The 25,987-nt window shown below is 38.9% G+C and overlaps 1 protein-coding gene across 3 annotated transcripts in view; it reads left to right on the forward strand.

The window, feature by feature from the left end:
• The first annotated feature begins 9,258 nt into the window (after nt 1–9,258).
• LOC147175071 (uncharacterized) overlaps nt 9,259–25,987 on the forward strand; it is a 48,807-nt gene continuing 32,078 nt past the window's right edge. For all 3 annotated transcript variants that reach the window (XR_015094712.1, XM_086074854.1, XM_086074855.1), the window contains exons 1-4: nt 9,259–9,326; nt 10,126–10,248; nt 10,345–10,454; nt 15,108–15,171. Coding sequence is in view for 2 of the 3 variants with exons in the window: in XM_086074854.1 (XP_085930980.1) it covers nt 10,178–10,248; nt 10,345–10,454; nt 15,108–15,171 (245 nt within the window). In the remaining variant the exon portion in view is untranslated. The remainder of the gene's footprint in view (nt 9,327–10,125; nt 10,249–10,344; nt 10,455–15,107; nt 15,172–25,987) is intronic.

Consider the following 25,987-nt stretch of genomic DNA (forward strand, 5'->3'; position numbering starts at 1 on the left):
CAATGAGATGGCCCCACAAACAAAGTAAAACAAACGTGTGTGTGTGTGTGTGTGTGGGTGTGGGTGTGGGTGGGTGTGTGTGTGGGTGGGTGTGCGCGCGCGTGTGCGTGTGAGTCAAGAGCATATCTCCTCAAGGTCTCCAGAGTGCAACATAAGACAGGTCCAGATATTGTTTTAAGTGCAGCATGCAAATGCTCCGTTTGAGATTTGTAAATGCCGTCACGTTTTTTTCTGGTTCGGTGCCGGAGATCGAGGAGGTGAAAAATGTGGTTCATGGAGAACTCAATGCTTTTTTAATGAATAATAATCACAAGAGCTTGTGAGTGTGTGATTAATCCCCGGTGAGGAAATGTCATTCATGTGTGTTTTGTTTTGTTTTTCTGGTAGGGATTTTTTTTTTCTAGCCTTTTTTGCACAGCAGTGGACGTACTTATTTATTCATGTCTCTGTTTTCATTTAACAACCTCAACTCAGTGTGAGGCAACCGCAATGTCTTATTGAAATTTTAGAGGACACGATGCCAATTGCAGCTCTTTGTTTGGAAGGAGGAAAAGCTTGCATTCGTGATAAAACTGTAGTGACACATTTTTACAAGTTTTTGGATTTGACATTTGAGTGAAGTTATCATAACAAGAACTATTTTGGAAGATAGCAAACAATTCTTTGAAAAATAAGCGTCAAGCTGTTTAAATGCCACTTTCTCACAAACGAACAAAGAGAATTACATATCTTAAAATTGCCTAGCTTAATGCTAACATATAATGCTATTAATAAACGACTAACGAATAGTACTATCGATGTAGCGGTGTTACAAAGCAAATGGTTCTCAAACTGCGGTACGAGGATTTTTAGTGGTAAATGGGCTCCCTCTTGTGATATGGAAAAGAATGACAGCATGACATGATGGAACTGTGCATATTGTTGAAGTAACTTTAACATTTTTTCTTTTTAATCCGGTCATGTGCACTGTGTTCGAACAATGATTCATTTAGGTATAATTTTGATTTCATTGATCATTCATTAACTCATTCACTGACATTGACAGCTACAGACGTCAAAATTTCATTTGAACTATTTATTAGTTTCACATTTTTTCCACTTTTGTTAACAAGAGTATGAAAACCTAGAAATTTGTTTTACTGTACATTTAGAACAGATATAAAATTTGTGATTAATCATTAGTTAACTATTAAAGTAATGCGATTAATTACAATTAGAAATTTTACCCCTAATTTTTAATAATCTTAAAAAAAATGTTTTTTTAATTGTAATGAATCACATGACTTCATTAGTTAACTCACGATAAATCACAAATTTTATATCTGTTCTAAATGTACAATAAAAAATTATAGGTTTTCATAATCTTGTTAACAAAAGTGGATTTTTTTTTAAACTAATAGAAATAGTTCAAATTAATTTTTGACGTCTATAGCCGTCAATGGCAGTGAATGAGCTAATTATGATGATGTTAATGACGATGATTTTTAATTATTATTATTATTATCATTAATATTATTACTACTATTTACTATTACGGCATCACTGTATGGTCGGAGTTCCCAAAAATTTCAAATATTATTTATTAAAATATCTTCTGTCATTAGCAGCACAGTGTTTTGAGTGGTTATCACGTCTGCCTCACAGTTGAGAAGACCCGGGTTCAAGTTTTTAGCTCAAGCTCTCTTTATATGCCCGTACTGTGTAATGGAAGTGTGCGTGTAAGAATACATACATGCACATGAATGCTGAGTTAAATGGACGTTCCGCTGCTTTGCTTTCTTTCCACCGGTCTCTTTCTGTTTGCTTATCGTGCCATTGGACCGTGCACTTCATCATGACTCCCTGCAAAGCTTTTTTTTTTTTTTCAACAACATAACAGAAGAAGAGCCCAGTGTGCATTTTGTGATTTATTGGGCCTGCTCGGCCTTAAATCTCTGCCGGGATCAACTTTTTTGAAGGGGTGTGTGTGGGAAGGGGGGGGGGGGGGGGTGAATATGTATGTTTGAGCCATGTCGGCTGTCTCAAAACTCCTCCTACCTCTGACATTGAGGCTAAAAAAAAAAAAAAAAAAAAAGACTATTACATGCCTTGCGTGATGCATGGGCTTGTGCACGGAAACAAATTTGCAGCGCTGCCATTGCAAATTGACACCAGGGGGGCCCAGCGTGCTGATTCAAAACATGGGAGGAGAAGGAGGAGGAAGAAGCGGAGGAAGCGGTGACGCAGGCTGTCTCCATGCTGCAGATCACATCTGATCTCTTTAAGCCAGATCAGTGAAAGTTAAACCTTGTCCAACTCAAAACAAAACTTATAAGTCAAATGAATGAAAATACTATATATATATATTATACACGTTCCAAGAGGTTTTTGCAAGAGATGTACAGACATCCTCCTTGCCTGTTGGAATTACGACGGCACACGTCCACGAAAACGATACCGCGAGGGTGAACGTGCGGACGGTTCGAAGCCTGAGGCCCCCCCCTAATGTTGCTTTTGTAAACAGTCAAGCCACGTCGGACCCCGTAGCTCGTGCCGATGCATAACATATGGTGCAGGGGGGGATGAAACCTTCCAGTGGAGAGTCTCGACAGATATTCCGCGTGGAAATGCTTTGACAGACAAGAGCACTGACCTCCGCCAAGGCTTAAATTTACAAGACCTCAGCGTTAAAAGTTGAGATGACAAAAGTACACTTAGGTAGACGTATGAGAAACTCTGGTCAAAGTAGAAATACTGATTCATCTTCATTATTTCGGTAAAAGTAAAAAAGTACAGACTCTGATATTTAAGTAAAACTAAAATAAATAAATAAATCCATTTTACTGTCCATCATATACAGTCAGAACGAGTAAAGTTTTATCACTCTGCGCAGCATAGACAATCTCTGGCTTTTCTGAATTCCGGCTGACATTTTAAAGCAACTTACCTCACGTTAGATCTTCTTTTCGATTGACACATTACACATTCAAATTCCAAGCGCTAGAGAAGAAGGCTAATATCATCATGGAAGACATTTTCCTGTTTTCTCAATTGCTTTTTGTTTACTAGTAAAGCATTTGTGACCTGGAATAAGGTGGCAAATCCAGGTTCAGAAAGTAAAAACCCTGCCACAGTTTGGCTTTAGCCCCTTGTGCTAGCGAGCTAGCGAGCGCCCTAGCTTGCTCCCTGGGTGCTCGTTTACCTGCTAGGGAGCTCGCTAGCTAGCTAGCACAAGGATACACCACCTCTAAGTATGTGTGACAACCATGGTGAAAAGTTTCAGGACTTTTTATTAAAGCTATACAGTATTTCAAACTAAAACTACAAACTGAGATTCCCCTTCAATGTAGCTCAAACGATCGGCATTTGAGTGGCAGGATAACTCGTGACTGCCATGACAACGAGCCTGAGCATCCTACAGTTCCCAACCGTGGAGAACACTGCCGTCTTGGAACAACTGATATATGCCTGTGAGTAAATGTTATCTTAGCTGTCTTTATGTTTTTGCTTCACTGTTTATGTTTAAACGTGTTGCTTTTATAACCACAACAACCAATGCTAAACGTTAGCTGGCCAAAGGCGTTTTGCATCATTTGTTAGCATTAAGCTAAGACTTGTTGTTTTAAAGACACAACATGTAATATGTTACAATGCTTTTTATATGAATATTTTATGTAATTTTAACTCTGGTACTACATTTGCACCGACAAGTGATAAACTAAGACAATTTATAAACCAAGAACCCCTCCTGTCTCGAGCTATTTTCATATTAGACTCAGTGCTGTATTTACAAATTCAATTTTGCCGCCAACTGTTTTTCTTTAACGCTGCTCGGGTTGAACAAGTTCACAGAGTCTCATGACCCAAAATAGAGAGTTCATGGAGTGTGTTATCAAGGCCCGGCCCACATGGCCTTAGTGCTTCCTATCACAGCGCCCTGCCGGAGAAGCAACAACACCCAAATATATAAATGGCTCATCCTTCCAGAAGCATCCTCGCAAAGCAAGTCATAGGTGAGCCGAGGTGAGAGCAGTGTTTACGACCTCATTGGCCCCGCGTCGGTGTCAGGCTGACTTGTTGGCAAGCGCGCGTGGTACATTGTTCGTCAACAATAATACAATGAAGAGCCACGTGACGGCTTTCACCTGAGCTGAACCCTGTCGCCAGCGAATGTGACTCTCTCTAATGGACTTTTGGCACCTCCCGTAACGACGTAACATGACCCACTTTGCACCACTGACGGTTGTTTTCGCTGGTGCTTGTAAAGATCTTTACGAGCTGTTATCTTCATTTTTCTTTCTTTTTTAATAATCCGTTTGGTTATGCTGTTTGTACAGGCACGTGTCATAAACCTGAAACAGGTTTACACACACCAGGCACAATGAATTGTAGTTGTATGTATTAATAGTTAATTGAGTAAAATTGAGAAAAATATTATTTAATGAGTAAAATAAAGATGAGAGTGCTATAACTAAAACTACATTTTACGTATATAATACTAAAACGATAATTGTGGCCAAAACATCCTTCGTTTTCGTCTTTGTCAATTAATTTCATACATTAGGGTTTATTTGAAATTTATTTTTGGTATTACTGTACAGCTGTACAAAAGAAGGAAGGTCAAATAGTCATTTGGGAGTTTGTATATATATATATATCCATCCATCCATCCATCCATTTTCTGTACCGCTTGTCCTCACAAGGGTCGCAGGGATTGCTGGAGCCTATCCCAGCTGGCTTCGGGCAGTAGTAGTAGTAGACCCTGAACTGGTTGCCAGCCAATCGCAGATATATATATATATATAATTTATATTATATATATATATAAACTACAATTCCCAAATATATATAATATATAATGTATAATTTAATCGTATTTAATCGCATGACTTCAATAATTAACTCATAATTAATCAGACATTTGATGTATTTTCTAAATGTACAATAAAATAAAATGTACAATAAAATAGTCCCCCACCCCCACCACCCCACATTTTCGTACTCTTGTTAACATAAAAGTGGAAAAATGTTAACCTAATACAAATATGGTGGTATATTTTAGTGCATTGATACAGTAATTTCATAGTAATTCATAAAGTTTTTTGAAGTTAAAGTTAAAAAGATTTGCTGTGCTGAAAAAACAAAAACAAAAAAAAAGGGCATTTTTAGGTTTTTTGTGTTGAGGAAATTTTTAGGCCAGTCGTTTAATATTGGTCACAAATGACAGTGCAAAAGGCGGGCATTAATCGAGCATTAAAAAATTAGTGGTGTTAAAGGAACGTTAAATTAACTAAATATTAACGCACTAATTAAATAATATTATATATATAATAAAAATAATTATATTACATTTTACATGTAATTTACTTTTTTTACTTTAATTACATCACCATCCTAATTGTATTACAAGAAAAATCTGATTCTAGTGTAATTGCCAACACAAATGCTGATTTGTAGTCATTAACGTTGAATTCAAAATGCACCATGGCCAATAGAGGGCAACTGTCACCCAAACGTCAATAAAGTTCATTTTATTGCGCATTCTTGACCTATCTGCATATTATTCCTGGGAGGATCATGTATCACCGCGGCAACTTCTCGGCCAAGTGGCGTCGATCCTCGCCGTTTTACTTTTCTCTGTCTGTCAAAACGCTTAACAACCTGTTGGCAACGTGCGGCGTCAAGCAACACGCATCCGAGCTTTCCAAGATAAACTCAGGCAGGATTCAAGCGCTCTGAACCGGTTCGACTAAATATTGTGTTGCTCTACCGACACTTGCTTGTCTTTAAAAACACGTGGACCTTTTTTAATATGCAGGAACCCAAGATGCTGGTTGAATGATGTGTTGTTTAAAATGGTAATTTTCTGGGCTTGTGCAGGATCATATGAAAAACAAGCCACAGAGTCTGGAGATATTAAGAAATATCAGCTTTGGCTGGTAGCATGTGCAGATAATAATTACCCAAACGGATTAAATAGAAGAAACACCAACACTTTAGCTATTAGATTGTGAAACCTGAAACTTTAATTTGCCCCAAATGAGACCACAGAAACCATAAGGAACACAGTACTGATTACTCCGCTGAATAAGGCAGGGAAGTCATTTAATACTCTTTAGCTCAGATCTCATGGCATGCCAATGCCTTTTTGAAGCTTTTTGACTTTGTTCTTCCTGTCGTTTTTGCTTCATGCTTTTCCCGCAAGATTTGCAACCAAATTGTTGGCCGCCGCACCACATTAAGGCCTCGTTTCTTGTTGTGGAAAACACATATTGTAAGTAAATCAGCTTCAAATGTTCCATCTGGTTTCGAGATTAGCCTCAAGTCGGATGCTGTCTCCAAGTATACGACGCTATTTCCAAACTGGTTACAGTGCTCGACATAAATGAGAACACCACAACAGATTTCTTGGAAAACCTCTGGGGTGGTAAAACAAAAATCTGCCCATCACAAAAAACAAACAAACCCCTATCGAACCAGATTTTCTATATTACAAACCGGGACATTACAATTTTGGTGACCGTTAGCTTATGCTAAATGCTATCTTGGTTGGCAGTTGTTGTGCACTCACCATTATCCAACCTTTTTTTTACTCGGTACCAGCAGCTATTGAAAGATGCCTGTGCTGTTTACAACGCGCCGGTCCCGCATTGCAACATTAGAAATATGTGGCAAGAAAAGTTCAGCTTGCGTTGGGTCTGACCAGTGACCACAGTAATAGGCTAGTAGGACTACCTTTCCCATGATTCTTAAACACGGAAGCAGGAAGTACTTCCAGTTCCGCTATGACGAAAACACACCTGCTAGCGATTAGACACGGATAAGAATGCGAGCGCAAACGTGAATGGGGTATATGTCACGGAGGAGGCGGGACTTCCGACTTCCTGGTTTTCACGCAACAGCTTTGTTTCCGTTTCCTGTTTGCGACGTGTGAGCCGTGACCCAGTTCTCGCGTTTGTGATATATACTATTGAAGTCATGCTATTAATTTCAATCGCCTGACGCCCCTAAATTTTAATCATCTTAAAAAAAATGTAAAAATAAAGATTATTGAAAAAAATGTCTAGGTTTTTATACTCTTGTTAACAAGTGGGGAATTTTTTTTTAAACTAATAGAAATAGTTCAAATGAATTTTTGACGTTCATAAGCGTCAATGGCAGTGAATGAGTTAATAGATAACAGAAAATCTGTCTGTAGCCGCAAAACCTTAAAAAAAAATTTTTCAGACATTTTAAACTCTTCTGCTTTTCTGTAAAATTTCTAAAAATTTTGGGCAATTTTATGAACATATTATGGTCATTTTCTGCCTCTCTTCTTCCTTTTTTGGACATTTTGTGGCCTTTAAAAAAAAAAATCCTCCATTTTTTGCTATAAATTTTCTGACATTTTTTTTCTTTTCTTTTCTTTTTTTTTTACTGTTTTTGACATTTTCTTTTCTGCCTTTTTTCAAATCCATTTTCAGATATTTTTTGGGGGGGGCAATTCCAAAGACGTTTTATGGTAAATTTCTGCTTTTTCGTCTACTTTTCGTCTCTCTTTTTCTGACTTAAAACTGTGTACTCTGAAATAGTTTGAACATTTAATTGATTTAATTAAAATCGAAATCATTAAATCATTTAAATAATATTTTATCTAAAAAATAAAAATAAAAATGTACAAAAATATTAATTTCTACTTCTTTTTTTTAAGAGATCCACAGAGAGCCACAGTAGAGGGACTAAAGAGCAGAACCCTGCTATAGAGCAAGCCGGAGCACTCCTAGTAAGGCCTAGCTATCATTTTAGCCCGTCAGAATCCTGAAGAAAACACATTTTATTTTAGCCCTTGATGTGAAATACTGGAAATGTCTTGCAAAGCGCTACATATATATTGCTACTGTAGAGCGGAAGGAAGTCAGAGCTATGTGGCCTTCAGGGCTAATTCCCTGCTTTCCCTCCAGTGCAAGAATGAGTGCACACAGTCTCTGGTTGTGGTTTTATCCATGGATCCAATTCCTTTCTGGTTTCTGTGCACATGCATAGCTACACGTCCTACATACTACTACCACTCCCTCGCAGAATACAATTGATAGTCTTTTTAGTGGCCTTGGATACTATATCAATAGTAGTCCTCCATTCCGCATCTGGATCTTTTAATACAGATTCACAAGGTGGGAAATAAGTTGGCAAACCGCTAAAGAGGCCAATGTGATTGTGTCATCTCTTCTTTTTAATCACTTCATGTTTTGGAAGGTGCTGGCGGAGAAGTCGTGGGAAAGGTAGATCATGGATGAAGGGAGTATGGCATGCCTGTGCCAGCAGATAATCCCTCATCAAGTGGCATCTGGACTGAAAATAAGGTTTCATGAAGCCTTCCAACCCCCCAATGCCTCCCCAGACCCCCCCACCCCCTTCGGTGCTGCAGAAACAGCGACGAGGCCCTGTTTAATTAGCAGCCTCGCTAACAGCGCTCACACACAGACTGAGGTGGGACTTTGATAGGGCGAAGGGGCGGGCGAGGGAATGCCGAACCCCCTTCACTCGAGCTCTGGAAAACAGGAACAATGAGATTTTGTTTGGAGTGAATGCTCTGCGACGCTGCTTGCTCTGCTATTGTCTCCCATGTTTTTTTTTTTTTCCTTGAGCCTCCACCGGGTTTCCAGTTCATATTAAGTCGTTTGTATATCTGGGTTGTGACAGGGTGAAGCCCACCTAAGGGGCCACTGCTGGGAATTTAATGAACATATTTGCCTTGGGAGTTACAATGTGAGAAAGTCAGCAACAGCAGTTTCAGATCTGGTGCCAGTTTGGGTTTTGTCAGATTCCATGGAGGATGTTTGGGCCCGTGAGGATGGCGGTGTCGACCGGTGATTCTCAATGTGGGATTTTTAAAGCCATTTCAGTGAAGCATGGTGGTGTCAGAAATAGGGTTGCTTTGCCGGAACCATGTTTGGGTCGTCCATATTTTATACACCGACTTTTTTTTTTTTTTGCAGACTCCCACACAATATTGGAATGGCGGCCGTGATCTAATTTTTATTTCTTCTGTTAGCGCACTATCTAGTGGACGAATGGCGGATGTTATTTGTCTGCTTCCTGACTTAGTACTTAGTTAGTGGGTTTTTATTACAGACAATACAATACACTGAGCTTCCCCAAAACACAGGAAAGTCTGAACGACCTACAAATCACAACTATTCCAAAAATATAACCTGCCACTCGGTTTTAGGTGTTCATCACATAACCACGAGAGGGCAGTCATGCACTAAACGTGCCCAGAAGAAGACAAGAACAGGAAGTTGTTGACCCCATGTAGCTAACAGTTAGCTAACCTTGTTTACTAATGGAATAATGTTGAAGCGCCGTCTGTAAGTGACTTTTAAGACACTATTATACTGTATGTGTAATGTAGATATAATGATGTATGTTGTGACTTAAATGGTAGTTAGTGTTTATTTACCTGAAGTGGTAACCGCTAGCGCGCTAATGCTAATCGCGTTTGCTAACAATTTAGCACAGGCTAATAATGTATAGAAGATAATAAATTATGAGTACTTATCCACTCAAGTACGTCAAACCTTAGTGGATGAATTTTTTTTTTTAATGAAAATAAAAAATATTGGTTGATGACTGGAGTATTTGATGAAATTATCAATTTCAAAAATATAGTGCAAGGCAGCATCATGCGTTAGGGTTGTTTTCTCCAGCTGGAGCTGGAACTGAAATATAGTCAAGGTGCAGGGAATTATGAACAATTGCAAGTAGCAGTCAGTGTTAGCAGAAATTCTTTAGGCTTCTGCTAGAAAGAATAACACATTTCAGGAAAGCCCACTAGAACCTCTGAAATTGATTTGTGATTAGTCAGAGGAAGACTATATGGATTGCAGGTTTGTGATGACTCCCATTTGACTTGTGTTTGTTTGTGACAGTGACGTTGATAGTTAATTATCAAAAGAGCCACTTCCCAGTTATTAGGCTGTTATGGGGGTATTGGACCATGACAAAATGGGGGTCACTGGGTGAGGAAATTGAATACTTGAGCACCCCTGACCTAATTTACCTTTCAATGTGTTTGGAGTTTGTCTCTCACAATTTCGCCTCATACACACACCCACATACAGAAGGGTTCACCCAGGAGTTAGAAGGCTTTCTTTGTGTTACTCACAGGCTGTCTGGAAGTGTGGAGAATGTCGTCAAAGCGTTCTGTTGACAAATAAGCATGCCTTTCCGTTCAAAGAACCTCCAGACTAGTCTTGGGGTCAGGGAGCATTCAAGGAAAACAGCTCAGAGGTAAGTCTTGAGAGTTCACATGGCAAACTGCGCCCGCGTCAAGCAGAAGCCACGGTTTTGCATTTCTAAGTGTGTTGTGTCTGGACTGGAGATCAGGCGGAATGAGAGAAGTCATTGTCTGAGGGGCCGAGATCTCGCACAGGAGGAGGCTGTGTGCATTCAGGGTGCGTCCTGCAATTGTTGTGACGACCAACCCGAAATGAACTGTAAGGCGCAGACTTTTGGCATTTTGCACCTTAGTCTGGAAAACTAATTTTTGGATTGATAATCAATAGCCAGAATTGTGGCTCGATCACTAGCAATCAATAGTGGTGTACAGTATTGCAATATTTAGTATGAAGTACAGGGACAGTGTCGCCGATAGGATACGAAAGATACTTTTAAAAATAATTACAATTGATTTTAGACTTATCAAACAGTTGAATTTGAATACAATACCAATATTGCGATGTTGATATTTTTTCAATATATTGCCCAACCCTATTGCTAACAATACTATTTTGCGATATTTGTTTCTGGCATTTCAAAAATCTTTGTTTCCGTTCACCTTATGCACAGTGGTGCTAGTTAGCAAACTTTGGTGCACCCGGTTGCTCGGGCAACTTCTGTAACTGTTGCTTGACTATATTGACTTATTTCTATTAGTTTAAATTTTTTTCCCACTTAGTTAACAAGAGTATGAAAACCTAGAATTTTTTATTGTACATTTAGAACAGATATAAACTTTGTGATTGTCAGTTAACTGAAGTCATGCGATTAATTATGACAAAAAACATTTAAGCGCCTGGCGCCGCTGATTTTGTAATAATCTTTTCTTAAAAAAAGAAAAGATGATTAAAAATACAAATAACATAATTAAAATTACTTTAAAAAAAGAAGAAAAGATTATAAAAAATTAGGGGCGCCAGGCGATTAAAAATTTTCGGAATTAATGGCATGACTTCACTAGTTAACTCACGATTAATCTAAATTTAATATCTGTTCTAAATGTAATTTTTTTTCCTAGCTTTTTATACTCAACAACAAAAACTTAACAAAAGTGGAAAAAAATTTAAACTAATAGAAATAGTTCTAATCAATTTTTGACATCTATAGCCGTCAATGGCAGCGAATGAGTTAATTTGTGTTTGTTTGAGTCAATTACACTTCACAACAGCAGGATGAGCCTGGGAGCTTTTACTGCTTTAAAAATGGCCTCCATCACCAGATTGTTTTTCCTAGTGACAGTGGGAAATCAAAGTATCAAATTTGAAATCACTTCCTTTGGCCCGACCGAGCATGTGGTGCCTTCATCTTGCCCTGAGCTTGCCGCTCGGCAAACCCGTTCACCCCTTTCGCAGTAATCCTCGCTCCTCTTACTGCGGCGGTTTTGTCACATGAACTGCGCAGCCTGGAAGCTGTGCACGCACAATCTGGAGAGGACGCGTCACAAGCGACAGTCGACCCGCACGCAACGCTAATCTCATTACCCTTGTCCCCGTGCGGCACACGGGTCATCGAGGCTATGCTGTTTGTGCCGCCGGGCCGTCAGTGCAATACCAAATTTTTATATTGTGGGCTGAAACGGGAGTCGGCTTGGAAGCTTATATTAATAGCGACGGCACAGGCCTTAAAATACATAGGAAAACATGTTGCCGGGTAGAACAATTATAATAATTATTAAAGTTTTGGTATGTGAGCAAGCAACAGGTGCGACATTTAATGCAGTGGTGTTATTATGAGTTAAAAAGTATCCCTGAGGCAATTCAGCTTTTTTTTTTTTCTCCATCTGTTACAAATTGCAGATTGATTAAATTGGACGCTGTAGAGGCACATGCTGCGTGACTACTGAGATTAACAATGTTTCTATTCTGAAAAAAAAAATCCCCACCGACAAAAACGTGGCTGATGCGAAAAACAGCGAAGCTTTAAAAATGTGCTGCGCAGATAATAAATACTCCATCTCTTGCCAAGATGTTTGAATTATGACTATTCTCTATTGAAATGAGCAGCAGGATGCCAATCTGTCGTTTTTTTTTTCACCCCACCACTCTGCTTTGACAGAGATATTGCTGAATACTCAATATGTCTGTATTTCATTTTTGTGCAGCCTCATAATGGCATTCCAACAAATGTTGTTCCCTCTTGAAAACTGATGTGGAGTTGTATGTACTGTCAATTTGACAAACCGTTCTTTTGTTGAATTGTGTGCAATCCAGTGAGATCAATGCAAGATCAGCTCAATTCAAGGATGAATTTAACATGTGCGATGTAAATATAGAGTTGAGTGATGGGAGTCAGCGTCTGAACGGCACAACTCGCTTTAGCAAAACGAGAGTTAGGTTTGGTGAATGCGTATAGGGAACTGTTCAGTACCTCCAAACAAGTTTTGGACCACTCGCTTATGCGTACTCTTCATCCGTAATTTGAGCCACAGGACAAAAGACAACAAAGTCAATCTGATGTTAATGAATGTGTGAGTAAGTGAATTATTAAAGCCATATATTGTATTTTTTCTAAATTAGTAATTAATTTCACACATTTGGTAATAAATTAATTGAAGCAGCAACAACAACACAAATTGAAGGGCCACTTGGGAGCCAAAAAGTAGCCGACTCTTTTTAGGGAGCCGAGCATAAAGAAGCGGCTCTTAAAAAGGAGACGAAATATCGGTGAGATTGGTACCGGTGAGATGAGAGTCGGAAACCAGCAAGTTTTCGCTCGTTGGACACAGTCAAGTGGGTCGGCAGGAGCTCGAGGACAGCCGCGACGAAGACAATGACCGACTGCGTGCAACCAGTGTGACTTGTCTCTCCCTTTGAAGGGTTAGGACTCAATTTTAATCAGAATTAAGGTGTGAGAGATTGTAGTTCTAGTATATTTAATTATTATTATTTTTTTATTATTATTAATTTTATATATATATATTTTTTTATTCACAAAGCATAATACATTCAGTGTAATTTTATATTTATATAATAACTGTTTTTGAACTACATTATTAAAGCAATATAGTGTTTATTTCCTTTCCCCTAAATTTGCCAATCAATTGTTTGTATATTAACATTAAATACCTTAAATAAAAATAAATAACTTTATTTTTTAACCAGAAATAATAAACACACCCTATGGGTGAGAAGCTCGGTCATCCGGGAGGGAATCAGTGTCAAGCCGCTACTCCTCAGCGTTGAGAGGAACCAGTTGAGGTGGCTCGGGCATCTGGTTTGGACGCCTCCTGGACGCCTCCCTGGAGAGGGGTTGAGGGCATGTCCCACCGGCGGGAGGCCCCGGGGACGACCCAGGACACGCTGGAGAGACTGTGTCTCTCGGCTGGCCTGGGAACGCCTTGGGATCCCTTCGGAGGAGCTGGCTGAAGTGGCTGGGGAGAGGGAAGTCTGGGCTTCCCTGCGACCCGACCCCGGATAAGCGGTAGATGATGGATGGGTGGATGGATGGATAATAAACACACACACAAAATGGAGACTTCTATTTGTACTCCACTGAAAATTACAACCACAAAATGAAACACTTAAACACAAAAATAAATTCCAAAACTGAGCATTATTGTTTTTGTGAAGGCAAAATTTGCGGAAGGTAGGCAAGAGAAAAGTTTTGAAATGCCATTAAAATTTCTAAACATGTGGAATACAGACGTCCATATTAAAAAAATGTCTGCAAACAGATGAAGGATGGATGTCCTGCTGTTTAGCTGGATGAAGAATTGTCATAATTCACATCGCTTTGGAAGCACTTCGGAATTTATGATCTGCAAAACACATTTTTAAAGGAGCTCTCGTTTTTCTGTTCCAATCCCAAAAGTGATTTGCAGGCCCTGTTGCCAAATTGTCTTGCCGAAAGGGAATAAAGTAGTCCAAATATTAAAATCCCCCTCTCAGTATGACACAGCACAATGGTGTAATCACAATATTAAACATTGTGTTAACTTAATAGACACTCGCAGATGTATTAACACTCATCATCATTGAAAAGGCACAACTTCTTTTATTAGATGTCATCACAAGTGTACCGAACAATATGGTCTATGAAACATGCATCTCATTTTCAAGAAGGCTTTTTCACACACCAGGAGAAGCGCTAGCAGCTTGAGAAGACTAAAGAAACAAAACAGCTTTTAAATTTAAACCTACTACCGGTAAGATGGCTTTCAGCTATTTCAAAGGCAAAATGGATCAAAGACAAACATGGTCAAATCTTGAAAACTGTTCGTGCTATTAATGTGTGTAGTTTTTATGGGACAATAGTAGCCACCACATTTGCACAAATTCTCGCTGAAACATGGCACCTGTTTCAATAAAAAAAGAAAGAAAAAAAAAAGAGTCTTACTATACAAACAGAATCATAGCGACTTATCTTACTTTTCATGGCAGAGAAGTTATGCATTGGCTGTCCTTAAGTGCTCCTAATGTGTGGCTTGCGCTTGCAACGTCACAAAAGCAGCGTCAGCATCTCAACGCCAAAAATAGACGGCTGGTGGATGGATGGCAAGAACGCCGCCCATGTAAGATCTCTGTTGCTTTTGTCACGAGCGTTTTGTTTTCGTTCCCGTACGCAGCACGTGTTGTGCAATAATAATAATGATAATAATAATAATAATACAAATTAAAAACACGTGCCGTTTTACGCACAGGCGCGCGTCACAAATGTCCGATGGGGGACAATGAGGACAAGAGATAAAAGAGGATAAAAGAGATGAAACACTTTCATTTGAAGAGTCGACCCCCCCCCCCCCCCCTTTCCTCGCTTAAATCCTGCTGCGATGATGACCACGTACGTTTCCGCAGAGTTTTTTTTTTTCCCTCCCCTCTTGCTTGACGACATGAGCAGACACTTTTTTTTGTGCTCTTCCTTATTTTTGTCAGGCTCCGAGGCTGTAAACTGCGACGTCTTTCTTTTGAGCACCGGGCGAGAACACACACTGCTCTGGTAAGTTACATCTTTCATTTCCAAAACGACACTTTCAAACTAAAAGTTGTGGCATGAGTTTCACTTCGGCAGACTTGTGTTGTCGTTGATGGTATTAAAATGAGCGTTTGTGATTAATGTGGGTATCCAAGACGAAACAAAATTTTTTTTTTTTTTTATTAGCACATGTATGCTAGTTCCCTAAGAAGCCCTACTTGTTTCACTTTGTCTGGCTTTGATATTTTGTTACGATGATGCAATATTTGTTATTAGTTATTAGCTGTCAAAAGTTAACATTTGTGTGTGTGTGTTTGTAATCGTACTTGACATAACATGGGGCAAAAATGGTCCATATTGACGAATTTGTGACATTTCTGGTGAAAATTTAGCAACTAAATCCTTCTTTTATAGTTATTCTAAGAATCCATACCGTGACATTTTAAAATAGCACATTGTTCATGTTGACCAGCTTTGATATTTTGGTATGTCAAAAGAAGGAAGTGGACAAAGTAGTCTGAAATTGTACACAAGAGTACTGATACTTAAGAGTAAATAAATAAACAGCATAAAAAAGTTTCCTTCTCATGAGTAAAAATACTGAGTGAAAAAAAAACTACTCAAGTACTGAGTAACTGGTGAGTAACCAGATTTATTGATTTAATCAGATCATCACTGAACTCCACCAATTGCTGCCACTGTAACAAAATGATGTACAAAAAAAACATGAAAGTCGTCTTTTCCAATCAATATACAGAGACGCTTCCGTCACATTAACACTTCGAGACGTTTTTATTCCCTTTGCACAACATTTGCACTTATTGAATGTTTAAAATTGTCTTGGCAATCTGCCCTCACTAGTCTAAACACGGTATTCTATCTCTGGGTGGCCATTTTGCCACTTGCTGTCGACTGAAAATGACATCACAGTGCCAAGGGCTCAGCTTGCAAATGTCACATGACCAAACCCAGAAAACAGGTGAGCTGTGATTGGTTGTTACCTGAGCTTTGGGTAAAGGTTTTATTTGTTTTGTTTGTAACATGCTATCCATAAAATAGCAGAATGGGCCAAAAAGAGTCCATGCTGACAAAACTATGACATTTGTGGTTAAAGTTGAGTAACAACATTCCATAATTAAACTGTTTTGTTTTAAAGTAGGATCTCAACTGGTGTAATAAAAATGAAAGGAAATCCACTACCTTTGATTTGATGACACTTGATAGACATAATGGAGTTTGAGTGTCAGTGAATGGGGTTAATCACTGGTCCAGAAAAATGTGGTTATTAAAAACGTTTTGTTATTCAGTAAATATAGAAATAAAGTTAACCAGTGAAGAGGGCAACTAAGCTAAGGAAAACCACTCATCCTTTAAAGATGCATAGACATAATGGAGATTGAACAAGAAGCCTTCATGTAGTATTTTCTGCACCGTGAATGACTATCAATGCTAATTCGGCAGGCCTCTAAAAAGTCACCTTTTTTAAAAAAAATTTTACTTAAGGTAATGGATTGGTGACAGAACAGTAGTTTAAAAAAACAAACATTGATTTGACGAGTTGTTAAAAAGTTTGTGCATCAAACAATTTTCATGCATCTTAAAAAAAAAGCAGATGTGCTGTTTCAGTTTTGCTCCAAAATGTTGAACTATTAAATTAGCATAATTTACGAGCTACAAAGCCATCTGGAGCTCTTGAGCGAATATACAAGCCAGAATGATCTCAAACATAGTTATTTTCATTCAAGGTTTAATGCACAACAACCAAATTTCATGTGGAAGATCAGGCTCAAGTTTGCTACTTAATTGCAATTTTTTTTCCCCCACCATAGTCAAATGTTGTGAAATCACGGATCCATAGCACTTTTTTATCGCTCCTCCATTTACTGTAAACTAGTGTTGTTCCCATTAAATTTTTTTGGCCCCCAATACCGATTCCGATACCCAGCTTTGCAGTATCGGCCGATAACGATACCTAAGGTTTTTATTCTCACCATGAAAAAGATGTCCTATCATTGATTCAGAGCATTCAAGGGCAAATAGGATATCTTAGCTCGGCATGCAGTGAACATGTCACACATCAGTGAATATCCTGCATGAGCAAGACACAAGATGCTTCATCCAAAATTCTATATTAGCGTCGGAATTAATGCTATCGCCATGTTACTTGTTAGTACTCATTGATACAAATACCACTGTTTTAATGCAATATCGGTATCGGAACAACACTACTGTAAACCGACTTTGTCATTGTGGAACCTAAACGGTAAAGCATGGCACACTGCTCATTCTTTTAAATTGACCTGGCTTTATATTTTTAATATTTATTTATATTATATTATTAATATTATATTAATAATTATATCAGTGCAATCTTAAATCGGCAGTTGCTACGTCATGCTGTTTATGAGGTCTGAAATTGTCAAAGATGATTTATTTGAATTTATTTATTTTTTTAAGGAAAAAAACATACATCCTTTTGATTTTGGACCAAGACAGCCAAAGGAAAAATAAAAATCATTTTGTTCCTTTTCCAGCACACTACAGGTAATTTAAAACTAGGGGTGTTAGAAAAAATCGATTCGGCAATATATTGTGATATTACAGCGCGCGATTCTCGAATCGATTCAATATGCGGCCGAATAGATTTTTAAACATCAATTTTTCATGGGAATATTCAACAAAACGTCTTACTTAGGGTTAAGATTTATACATTAAGCATGGAAGAATGTTATATTAATGAAACATTAAGCATTAATATTTTATTTCAGTGCTGTTCAAACATGAAACAGACTGCAACCTGAATTTTCAGATAAATCAATACATTTTCATACAAATATTACAGTGTACATGTACAAGTTTACTGCTTAGTATTTTCTAAATTTGAGTTTTAAAAAATCGCAATAATGAATTTATAGATTCGTATCGGGATTAATCGGCATCGAATCGAATCGTGACCTATGAATCGAATCGCCAGGTACTAGGCAATTCACACCCCTATTTAAAACCATCAGGAAATAGTGTTGCAGGTTCTCGCAAGAGCCTAATAATATCTTTTGAGGCCAGCCTAGATGTACATGTAGTCCATACAGGATTCGTCAGGCCTGCTGAAAACATGACTAAATTTGTGAACAAAAAGAAGAGAGCAACTCCCTGCTGCACATCAGGTGATTGACCATTGCGCTGCAGTGGGAAAACTGTGACCTCCGGTGTTCTGGTTGGGAAGCAATGTTTTTTCAAGGCACCGCATATATACTGGTATTCTATTATTTTTTATTATTGAACCACAAAATAACATAGTAGCAGAATTGTCAAGGAAGGGGCTGTTTGCTCTGGCTGCTGTAGCTGTAATAATACAAAGAGAGGAAACTGGGCGAGCAATAAAACGACTGTGTGTGTGTGCGTAAAATTAGGAGGTTGTTGGTCTCTTTCATTGACTGGACTTGTGCATTTCAGCAACAGACGCGGCGCTTTCTCATCCGCATGTACATATGAAATTCTAAGCAATGTCGCCCTGAGGTACTAGTTTGATTTGTTCTGTGACCTCACTTGTGACTCAAGACACTTTACCCATTGAAATGAATGGAAATGCCATTAAACCGTTCCAGTCTCTCAAAAAAAAAGCGTTATTTTGTAATTGTTTTTTTTTGTAATGCGTTTTTATTTGCAAAAATACGAGTATATCATTGTGATAAAAAAAACAACAACTATTCAGCGATGATTTTGGGGGATAAATTAATTCAATAGATATTGTGCTGCTCCTTCTGCCGTGCACGCCTCGGCGGACACCTGGGGGGGTCGGGGGGGAGCAAATACAGAACAGAAGCTCATGAATTAGTTGAACAGCTGACTCCGTAAACTTAGCTGATAGTCATTTTTTGCCAAAGATCAAAAATGTTTTCAACATGACTGTGACACTGATTTTATTCGTTGGCCTGTCTATGGCATTTTGCATTGTGCGTTAGCATTAAGCTAAACTGACTTCTTCTAGATTCCATAAGGCAGTCGTTTTGTGTGTTATATATATATATATATATATGTATGTATATATATATATATATATATATGTATGTATGTATGTATGTATGTATGTATGTATGTATGTATGTATGTATGTATGTATGTATGTATGTATGTATGTATGTATGTATGTATGTATGTATGTATATATATATATATATATATATATATATATATATATATATATATATATATATATATATATATATATATATATATATATATATATATATATACACACATATATATGTCTCTTTAATGTTTCATTTGATAGTAAACTTAAGATGAGAGTGATACTGAGTCACCCGCAACTGGATGGCGCTGTTAGTCTTAACAAGACTTTCACCTCATCCAAGTAGGTTTCATCAGGTCATACCGCAAGGCTTGGTTAGGACTGCGCCAGCCTCGTAAGGCAACCTTACAGTGCTCTGAAAATAATCCTATGATTGTTATAGAGACAAACTGGCTCAGATTGCTATGCATTAAGATTTTTAAGAGAAATGCAGTTATCTGATTTCCACCAATGCATTTCAAACCTTCAATTATTTTTGGAGGAATTGCCAAACAAGGGTAACTGTGGTCCATACACATGCAGTATTCATTATAAGTGCTCTGGTGGGAAACAACAATGGATTAAAGCAAGAAGAACCCAATATTTTTTAATGGGTAGATGTCACAGTCTTATTAAAATGTGTGGTGATTATTGTTTGATGTCAAAGTAAAAGCACCATAGATTTGCCTCCCTCCTGCACGTTTTGTCCCACACCACCGTCATGCAGTGGGGCTGGTGTACGGCGCAGAGCATGTAATATGGCAACCTCTCCCTCACCACTCTCCTCCCCCAACTCCAGTGCCCTTATTTGGCTTTTTTTTTTCTCTACACGGCGCCCATGTTTACCGTCGTCGACCGCTTTGAAGACGCCTTGTTAAAACTGCATGTTTTTGATGGCATGTTCAGGGCTGATGAAAATCCACAGTTGAGCAAAGAATCTGCAGAGAGGGAAGTGCGGGTGTGTTTGCGTCCATGCGTGCATGCACGTGTGTAACCCCCCCCCCCCACCACCACCACCACCACCACCCCTCCCAAACGCTGCCTTGGAAATGCTGACTGAGAGCTCACCGAGTTCATCTCAGGACAAGGAAAGCGCTCTCCCTTCCAGTGTGAATCATTTTGGAAAAATGAGCCTCTGGATTGAATTGCCCCAGCAATTTGGCATGTTGCTCCATTCTGCTTTATTGTCTGCTTTGGCTGAACTTGCAGTTCTTCACGTCCCGCTGGCCAAGAACGCTTCGGGATCCTATATGACGGGAGGCAGAGAGCCGCTTGTGCGCGTCCAGCCCGGCCTGAAAAAGCAAATCAAACCGATCTCGGCAGCTCGCTGCTTCCTGTTTAGCTGGGAATTCCAGAGAAAGAAGCGGGCCATGTTGCCGTAACAATTCCGCCCCCACTGGACTTTCAAATGTCCACATCCTGCTTCAGGGTCGGCAGAGGTTAGCCTTGCTAGGTGATGATGAAAGGACACACTTTTTATAACGTTCCAGAGTTGTATTTTGTATTAAAATCGAGACCCAAAATTTAGTACCTACTAGGGATTGCACTGATTAGTCAACTAGTTGACAAGTCGTCTTTAAAGCTTCGTATCGGTTTTTTAATAAAGGTAAAAGTCAACCAATCGCTATCACGATTTTTATAGGCCAATTTACAGAGGACTTAGAACCCATCCGAGGCTATAAGCGGACTATAACGCATTGTGAACCAGCGAAATGTCCAGCCTACTAGGCTACACAGTGTACATCCATCTGCTCGGATCTGAGAGTACAAAAATTCTCCTTGATAGGCCTGCATTGCTAACAATTTTTTTTTGGGACCTTATATTTTCCAAGATGCTATCACAAACGATAGTTTTAAAATCGAATAGCGTATTCATTATTCCATCGAATAATTGAATAATGGTTCCGGCGGGCGGAGCTTTGAGGCAGAAATTTTCAGGTGACCAATTTTTGAAGTCAACTTTTTTCCCCCCAACCTAAACAATAGTATTATTATGTAAGGCTGGGTGATATGGCCCAAAATTCATATCACGGTATAAACTGCATCACTTCACGGTAACAGTATATATCACGGTATAGAATTAAGTGTTTGTTTTTATAAATAATTTGCTCTACTTTCTTTGCAAATGTTTTAGTTTAGACAAAATGGTATTCAGCTAACTCTTTATTATTTTTTTTTGTTTTTTGTTTTTAGCAATTTGAATAAAAGGATGTGTGAGGTGTGCGCTTTCAACCGTCACATAGATTGTAGAACAAAAAGTCTGCAGTGCAGTGAAAAGAAGGGTGGACAAGGACAAAATGGAGGGAGGGAGTTTTAATTTTGTAGCCTGCCCACTTTTAATTCATCTGGCCCCCCTTTTCTTTCCCGTCCTTTCCCTAGACGCAAACAGAGAGAGAAAGTGTAGAGGGGCGTGGCCTGTGTTGAGGTTTGGACTGGGCCGCGTTGGACTGTTGCAGTCGGCAGCTGGCCGCTCACGACACTCATTTCATCCAGCCAAACTCGCCTGAATCATGGCGGAGTGGCAATTACAAAGACTGATTGCCTGTCTGTTGTGTTCCTCGCACCGTGATTGTCGGGAGTTTCTCAGCGACTTTTTGCTCTGTCTTTACAAAAGATGGGCGGGTTAGGATTTTTGGGGGTAATATTTTGCAAAGATGTCACAGTCTCGCTTATAGGAACACATGTGACTTTTCAGTGTGTCGTGAAACAAGTGCAAGTTTGCGGATGTTTAATTTAGAAGAATGGAAATTTTAAATCCATGAAAAGTGCAATTTAAGCCAAAATATAATTAGCATTGCCTAATCTCCACCAATGTCAAACAAGCTGAATCAGCACCACATTGTGCATTTTTCCCAAGAAAACTCAATTAAATTGAAGAATTAAAAATGAAAAAATTAAAGCGTTTGTCTTATAATTACATTTTTTTACGAGGGCCATTCCTCCAAATATGGGCCATTTGCGTCCCCAGGGAAATAAATGTAAAATAACATTTATTAAATAGTGTCTTGTAGATTGATCTCGTTGGATATTTGATAAACACAATATTGAAATTTAATTAAATTGTATTTATTTTTATGTATGTGTTCCTCCTCATCACGAACACATTACCACCTTTGAAAAATTGGTACAGTTCACAAGTAATTTATTTGAATTTTTATCTCACCTTTATTTATCCAGGTAAGCTAATTGAGAACAGATTGTCATTTGAAATGCTAATATGGTTGCAAAAATATATAAATATATAATAGTTCATTAAAGGTCATTGTTGCCTCAATCACATCCTTCGCAGGCTATGGGACGGCCAAAAGTAAGTTAGTCCGTGTATTTTTCTGGAAGTCATATTCCTAATTATTATTTTTTTCTACATTAGCATAAATACCACTTGACTATAGTTCATGCTAAAAATTCACTCCTGTTAATTTAAATCCTGTCACACAAGTGAGTTAAAAGCAACAGAAGTTACTTAATTTTGAGAGACTTGACAGCACCGAGAATATTTCATGACTTAACTTTTTGTTTTTCTTTTTTATTGCCTTTCTTTGTGGATTGATTGACTGCAAGAAATCACAGGTTGCCAAATAATTTTTATTTCCTGATGGATTCATGCATTATCCACCGAGAAATTAAGACTTTGTAAATCATTGCCGCATCTGCACATTTGAGCCAACATCCCAGACACACACACACACACACACACACACACACACACACACACACACACACACACACACACTGCAAATAGGTTAGGAAGCGTGAGGTCATGCTAACCAGCAAACCCATTGCTTTAACACTACTTCAAAGGTTGTAAACGTTACTGGATCATTCATTTTAGCTTGCGGCAGCTTTGCACAATCATATTAACTTTGGTCCGTCAATATTGTAGCACGCTAATGGTAGGTTTTGGGGACTTACAGACTATTTTTGCCTTACCGCAGAATATCATCATCACATTGACTTGGAATTATTGAAGCTAACATTTCTACCTATTGTTGCTCTAAGATGCCTCAAGAATTTGAAACTTTAACCTGTTGAGTGCTGCTGGTCTTGAGAAAGGAGACGCAGGAGAAGGCAGGAGAGAAGAGCGAGCTTTAATTGGCCATTTGTATGTCAGCGGAGCACTCGGAGGTGTGATGTGCGTGTTAAGTGGGAGCTGGTTGGAGTCGGTCTGCCCTGCTTTGTCCACCGCCTTTGGCTTTTGTTCCTGCCGTAATGAATGGCGGAGGCCTTGGCTCCGGCTGCAGTGTCTCATAGCAACTGGAGGGCGAGGGAGCGTCGGCGAATGGAGGAAAGGCCAAGCGAGATCATGCGCTCCCCGCAGAAAGGGCAGACAGACAAACACACTGTTGGGCCGTTGGGTCGGAGAAAAGCTTCCAACAAACTGTAAATCTGTACTTTATTAGGAAAAGTAGTGCGTTCTAGCATAGTGAAATATTTCTGATTTTAAAAGAATGTGTTTTATAATCATTTTTATTTGCTTCCATGTGATCCTGCTAAAAACCTTGAAATATTACTGGGTGTATTTTAGACTATATAACAGATGTAAGAAAATAAATATATATAAAAAAATATAATTCTCTATTTTCTTAAAAAAAAATCAAAATAAAGCAATTACATCAACTGAGGTGTAATCTCGTTTGAAAACGTTCTTTTTACGAGCTTGCGGGAATGCCACTCAGCCTCTGTGTATACCAGCTGCAGATGGTTTTTCGGGTGCTGAATATCCAGTGGCGCCGTTCACGACGTGGAACCCAGCTGGCACGTGTTCAACAAGATTCACCTGCAAATTTGTATTTACGCCTTTTACGTTTTATTTTTTATTTTTTTCATAATGAAGCAAAGGGGGTCCGAGTGCCATGACAGCCCCGTGACCCAGACACTACCTGTCTGCTGCCATGGTTACAGGGACAGAGCAGGTTTAGTGGCCAGACTCCAGGGATTACTTTCCCTGCTTCTTAACAATCGGGTCCGTGCCCTGGCGACTGTAAAAAAAAAAAAGAAAAAAAAAAGGGGGCACCCGAAAAGTTGAGCACATTGTGCCCAGGTGGCCTTTTAAAAAGTGCTTTAAGTGCTGTGTAAGGGCTCAGACCTGTGCTGCATAATTGCTTTGGTTTCAGCGTCTGTCCCTTTGTTGAGCTGCTTCACTCCCAGCGATTAGTGTTCATTAATAAAAGCAGCATAGTGTACCAGCCAGTTTTTTTTTTTTTTTGCTAAACATACCCTTTTTGTGTGAACATTGAGAAGCTGTGACGTTGTTGTGACCAAATGCTTAAAGCTGAAATAATGTCTATATAAAAATATAGACTGGACACAACATTTGGTATTCCTAAATGAGGTAGTAGTTCAAGTGCCATCTTAAGAAAAAATACATGCCCTCCAAGACACATTAATGACCAGCATTAAAGTAATGAAAAATTTGGCAAACCTGTGTAACATTTTGCAGAGGTTGACCAGTAAGACTGATGAAAAAAAAAAAAAATTGACATTATGTTCTATGCAGCCCCACTAGTAGTTCATATTGTATGACTGGAATATGAGTTAAGCAGCGAAATCCAGCCGTTTTTATCCATCTCAGGGGGGCGGCCATTTTGCCACTCGCTGTCGACTGAAGATGACATCAATGTTGCTCAGGTCTCAGGCAACAACCAATCAGAGCTCAGCTTCAGAAAACAGGTGAGCTCTGATTGGTTGTTGCCTGAGCCCTGAGCAACATTGATGTCAACTTGAGTCGACAGTAAGTGGCAAAATGGCCGCCCCCCTAAAATGGATTAAAAACGGCTGGATTTTGCTTCAGAACTCTTGTTCCACAAATGTAATATTAATCCATCAGAATGTCATGTTTAGACTAGTGATGTCACGTATATTATTGTCAAGAAAAGTTTAAGTGACTGTATGCCCAGTTTGCACATTTATTTCCGTGATTCTTTTGCACACCATTAGAGAAAGTCTGGGTGTGACTAGTGATTATGACTGCACTTTAGGGATTGCAAGAAACTCACACAAGCATGTAGCGAATGTAGCCCAGATTCGAACCTCCAACCTTAGAAATGTGTGGCGCATGCTCACCACAAGGGCTATAACGATATCCAAACATCACAATGCGATGTTATCACGATGTGAACCTCATGATGCGATAATTATCACGATATTGTGGGGAGGGTGGCGATATTGAAAAAAGGTCACGATATTGTTAAAAAACAACAACCTCATACTAAAAAACAAAAGTACAACATTGTGCTTTCGTACATAACAGTAATGCACATAAACAACATGCAATGTATGATAAGACTTAATATTAAGGCACTTACTTGCTAATGCACGCACAACTTACAATCTCCAATAACACTTAATATTATTAATATTATGCACACATTGAGTTCCTCCACTCGATTCACAAGCATATTACGTTCCCCTTCATCTGACGATAAGCGTGGATTTTAAACATAGAAGGGCCAAAACATGCCTTATGAAAATTTAACTTCACTAAAAAGCTAACCACCAGAGGGTGCTAGAACTGCACAAATGGAAATCAACGTGACATTTTTAACAGATGTGCTGCTTTTAATGTCGTGACATGACGCCGGCGATATTGTGGCAGTTTTAATACAAACGTTTTTCAAACGCGAATGAAAACTATTAACACTTTTACGACAACATGATGATCAAGTGACTAGCTGTGTGTTGGCAAAATGGCGTTAAAACAGCCCAGCAACACCGGCAATGTCATTAAGAACAAGTCAAAGAAAACGACCCTCAATTTGGCGGTGTCTGTCT

This window comes from Leptonotus elevatus, chromosome 4 (genome assembly GCF_054856555.1).
Source record: "Leptonotus elevatus isolate MCC_2025b chromosome 4, RoL_Lele_1.0, whole genome shotgun sequence".
NCBI classification, from domain to species: Eukaryota; Metazoa; Chordata; class Actinopteri; order Syngnathiformes; family Syngnathidae; genus Leptonotus; species Leptonotus elevatus.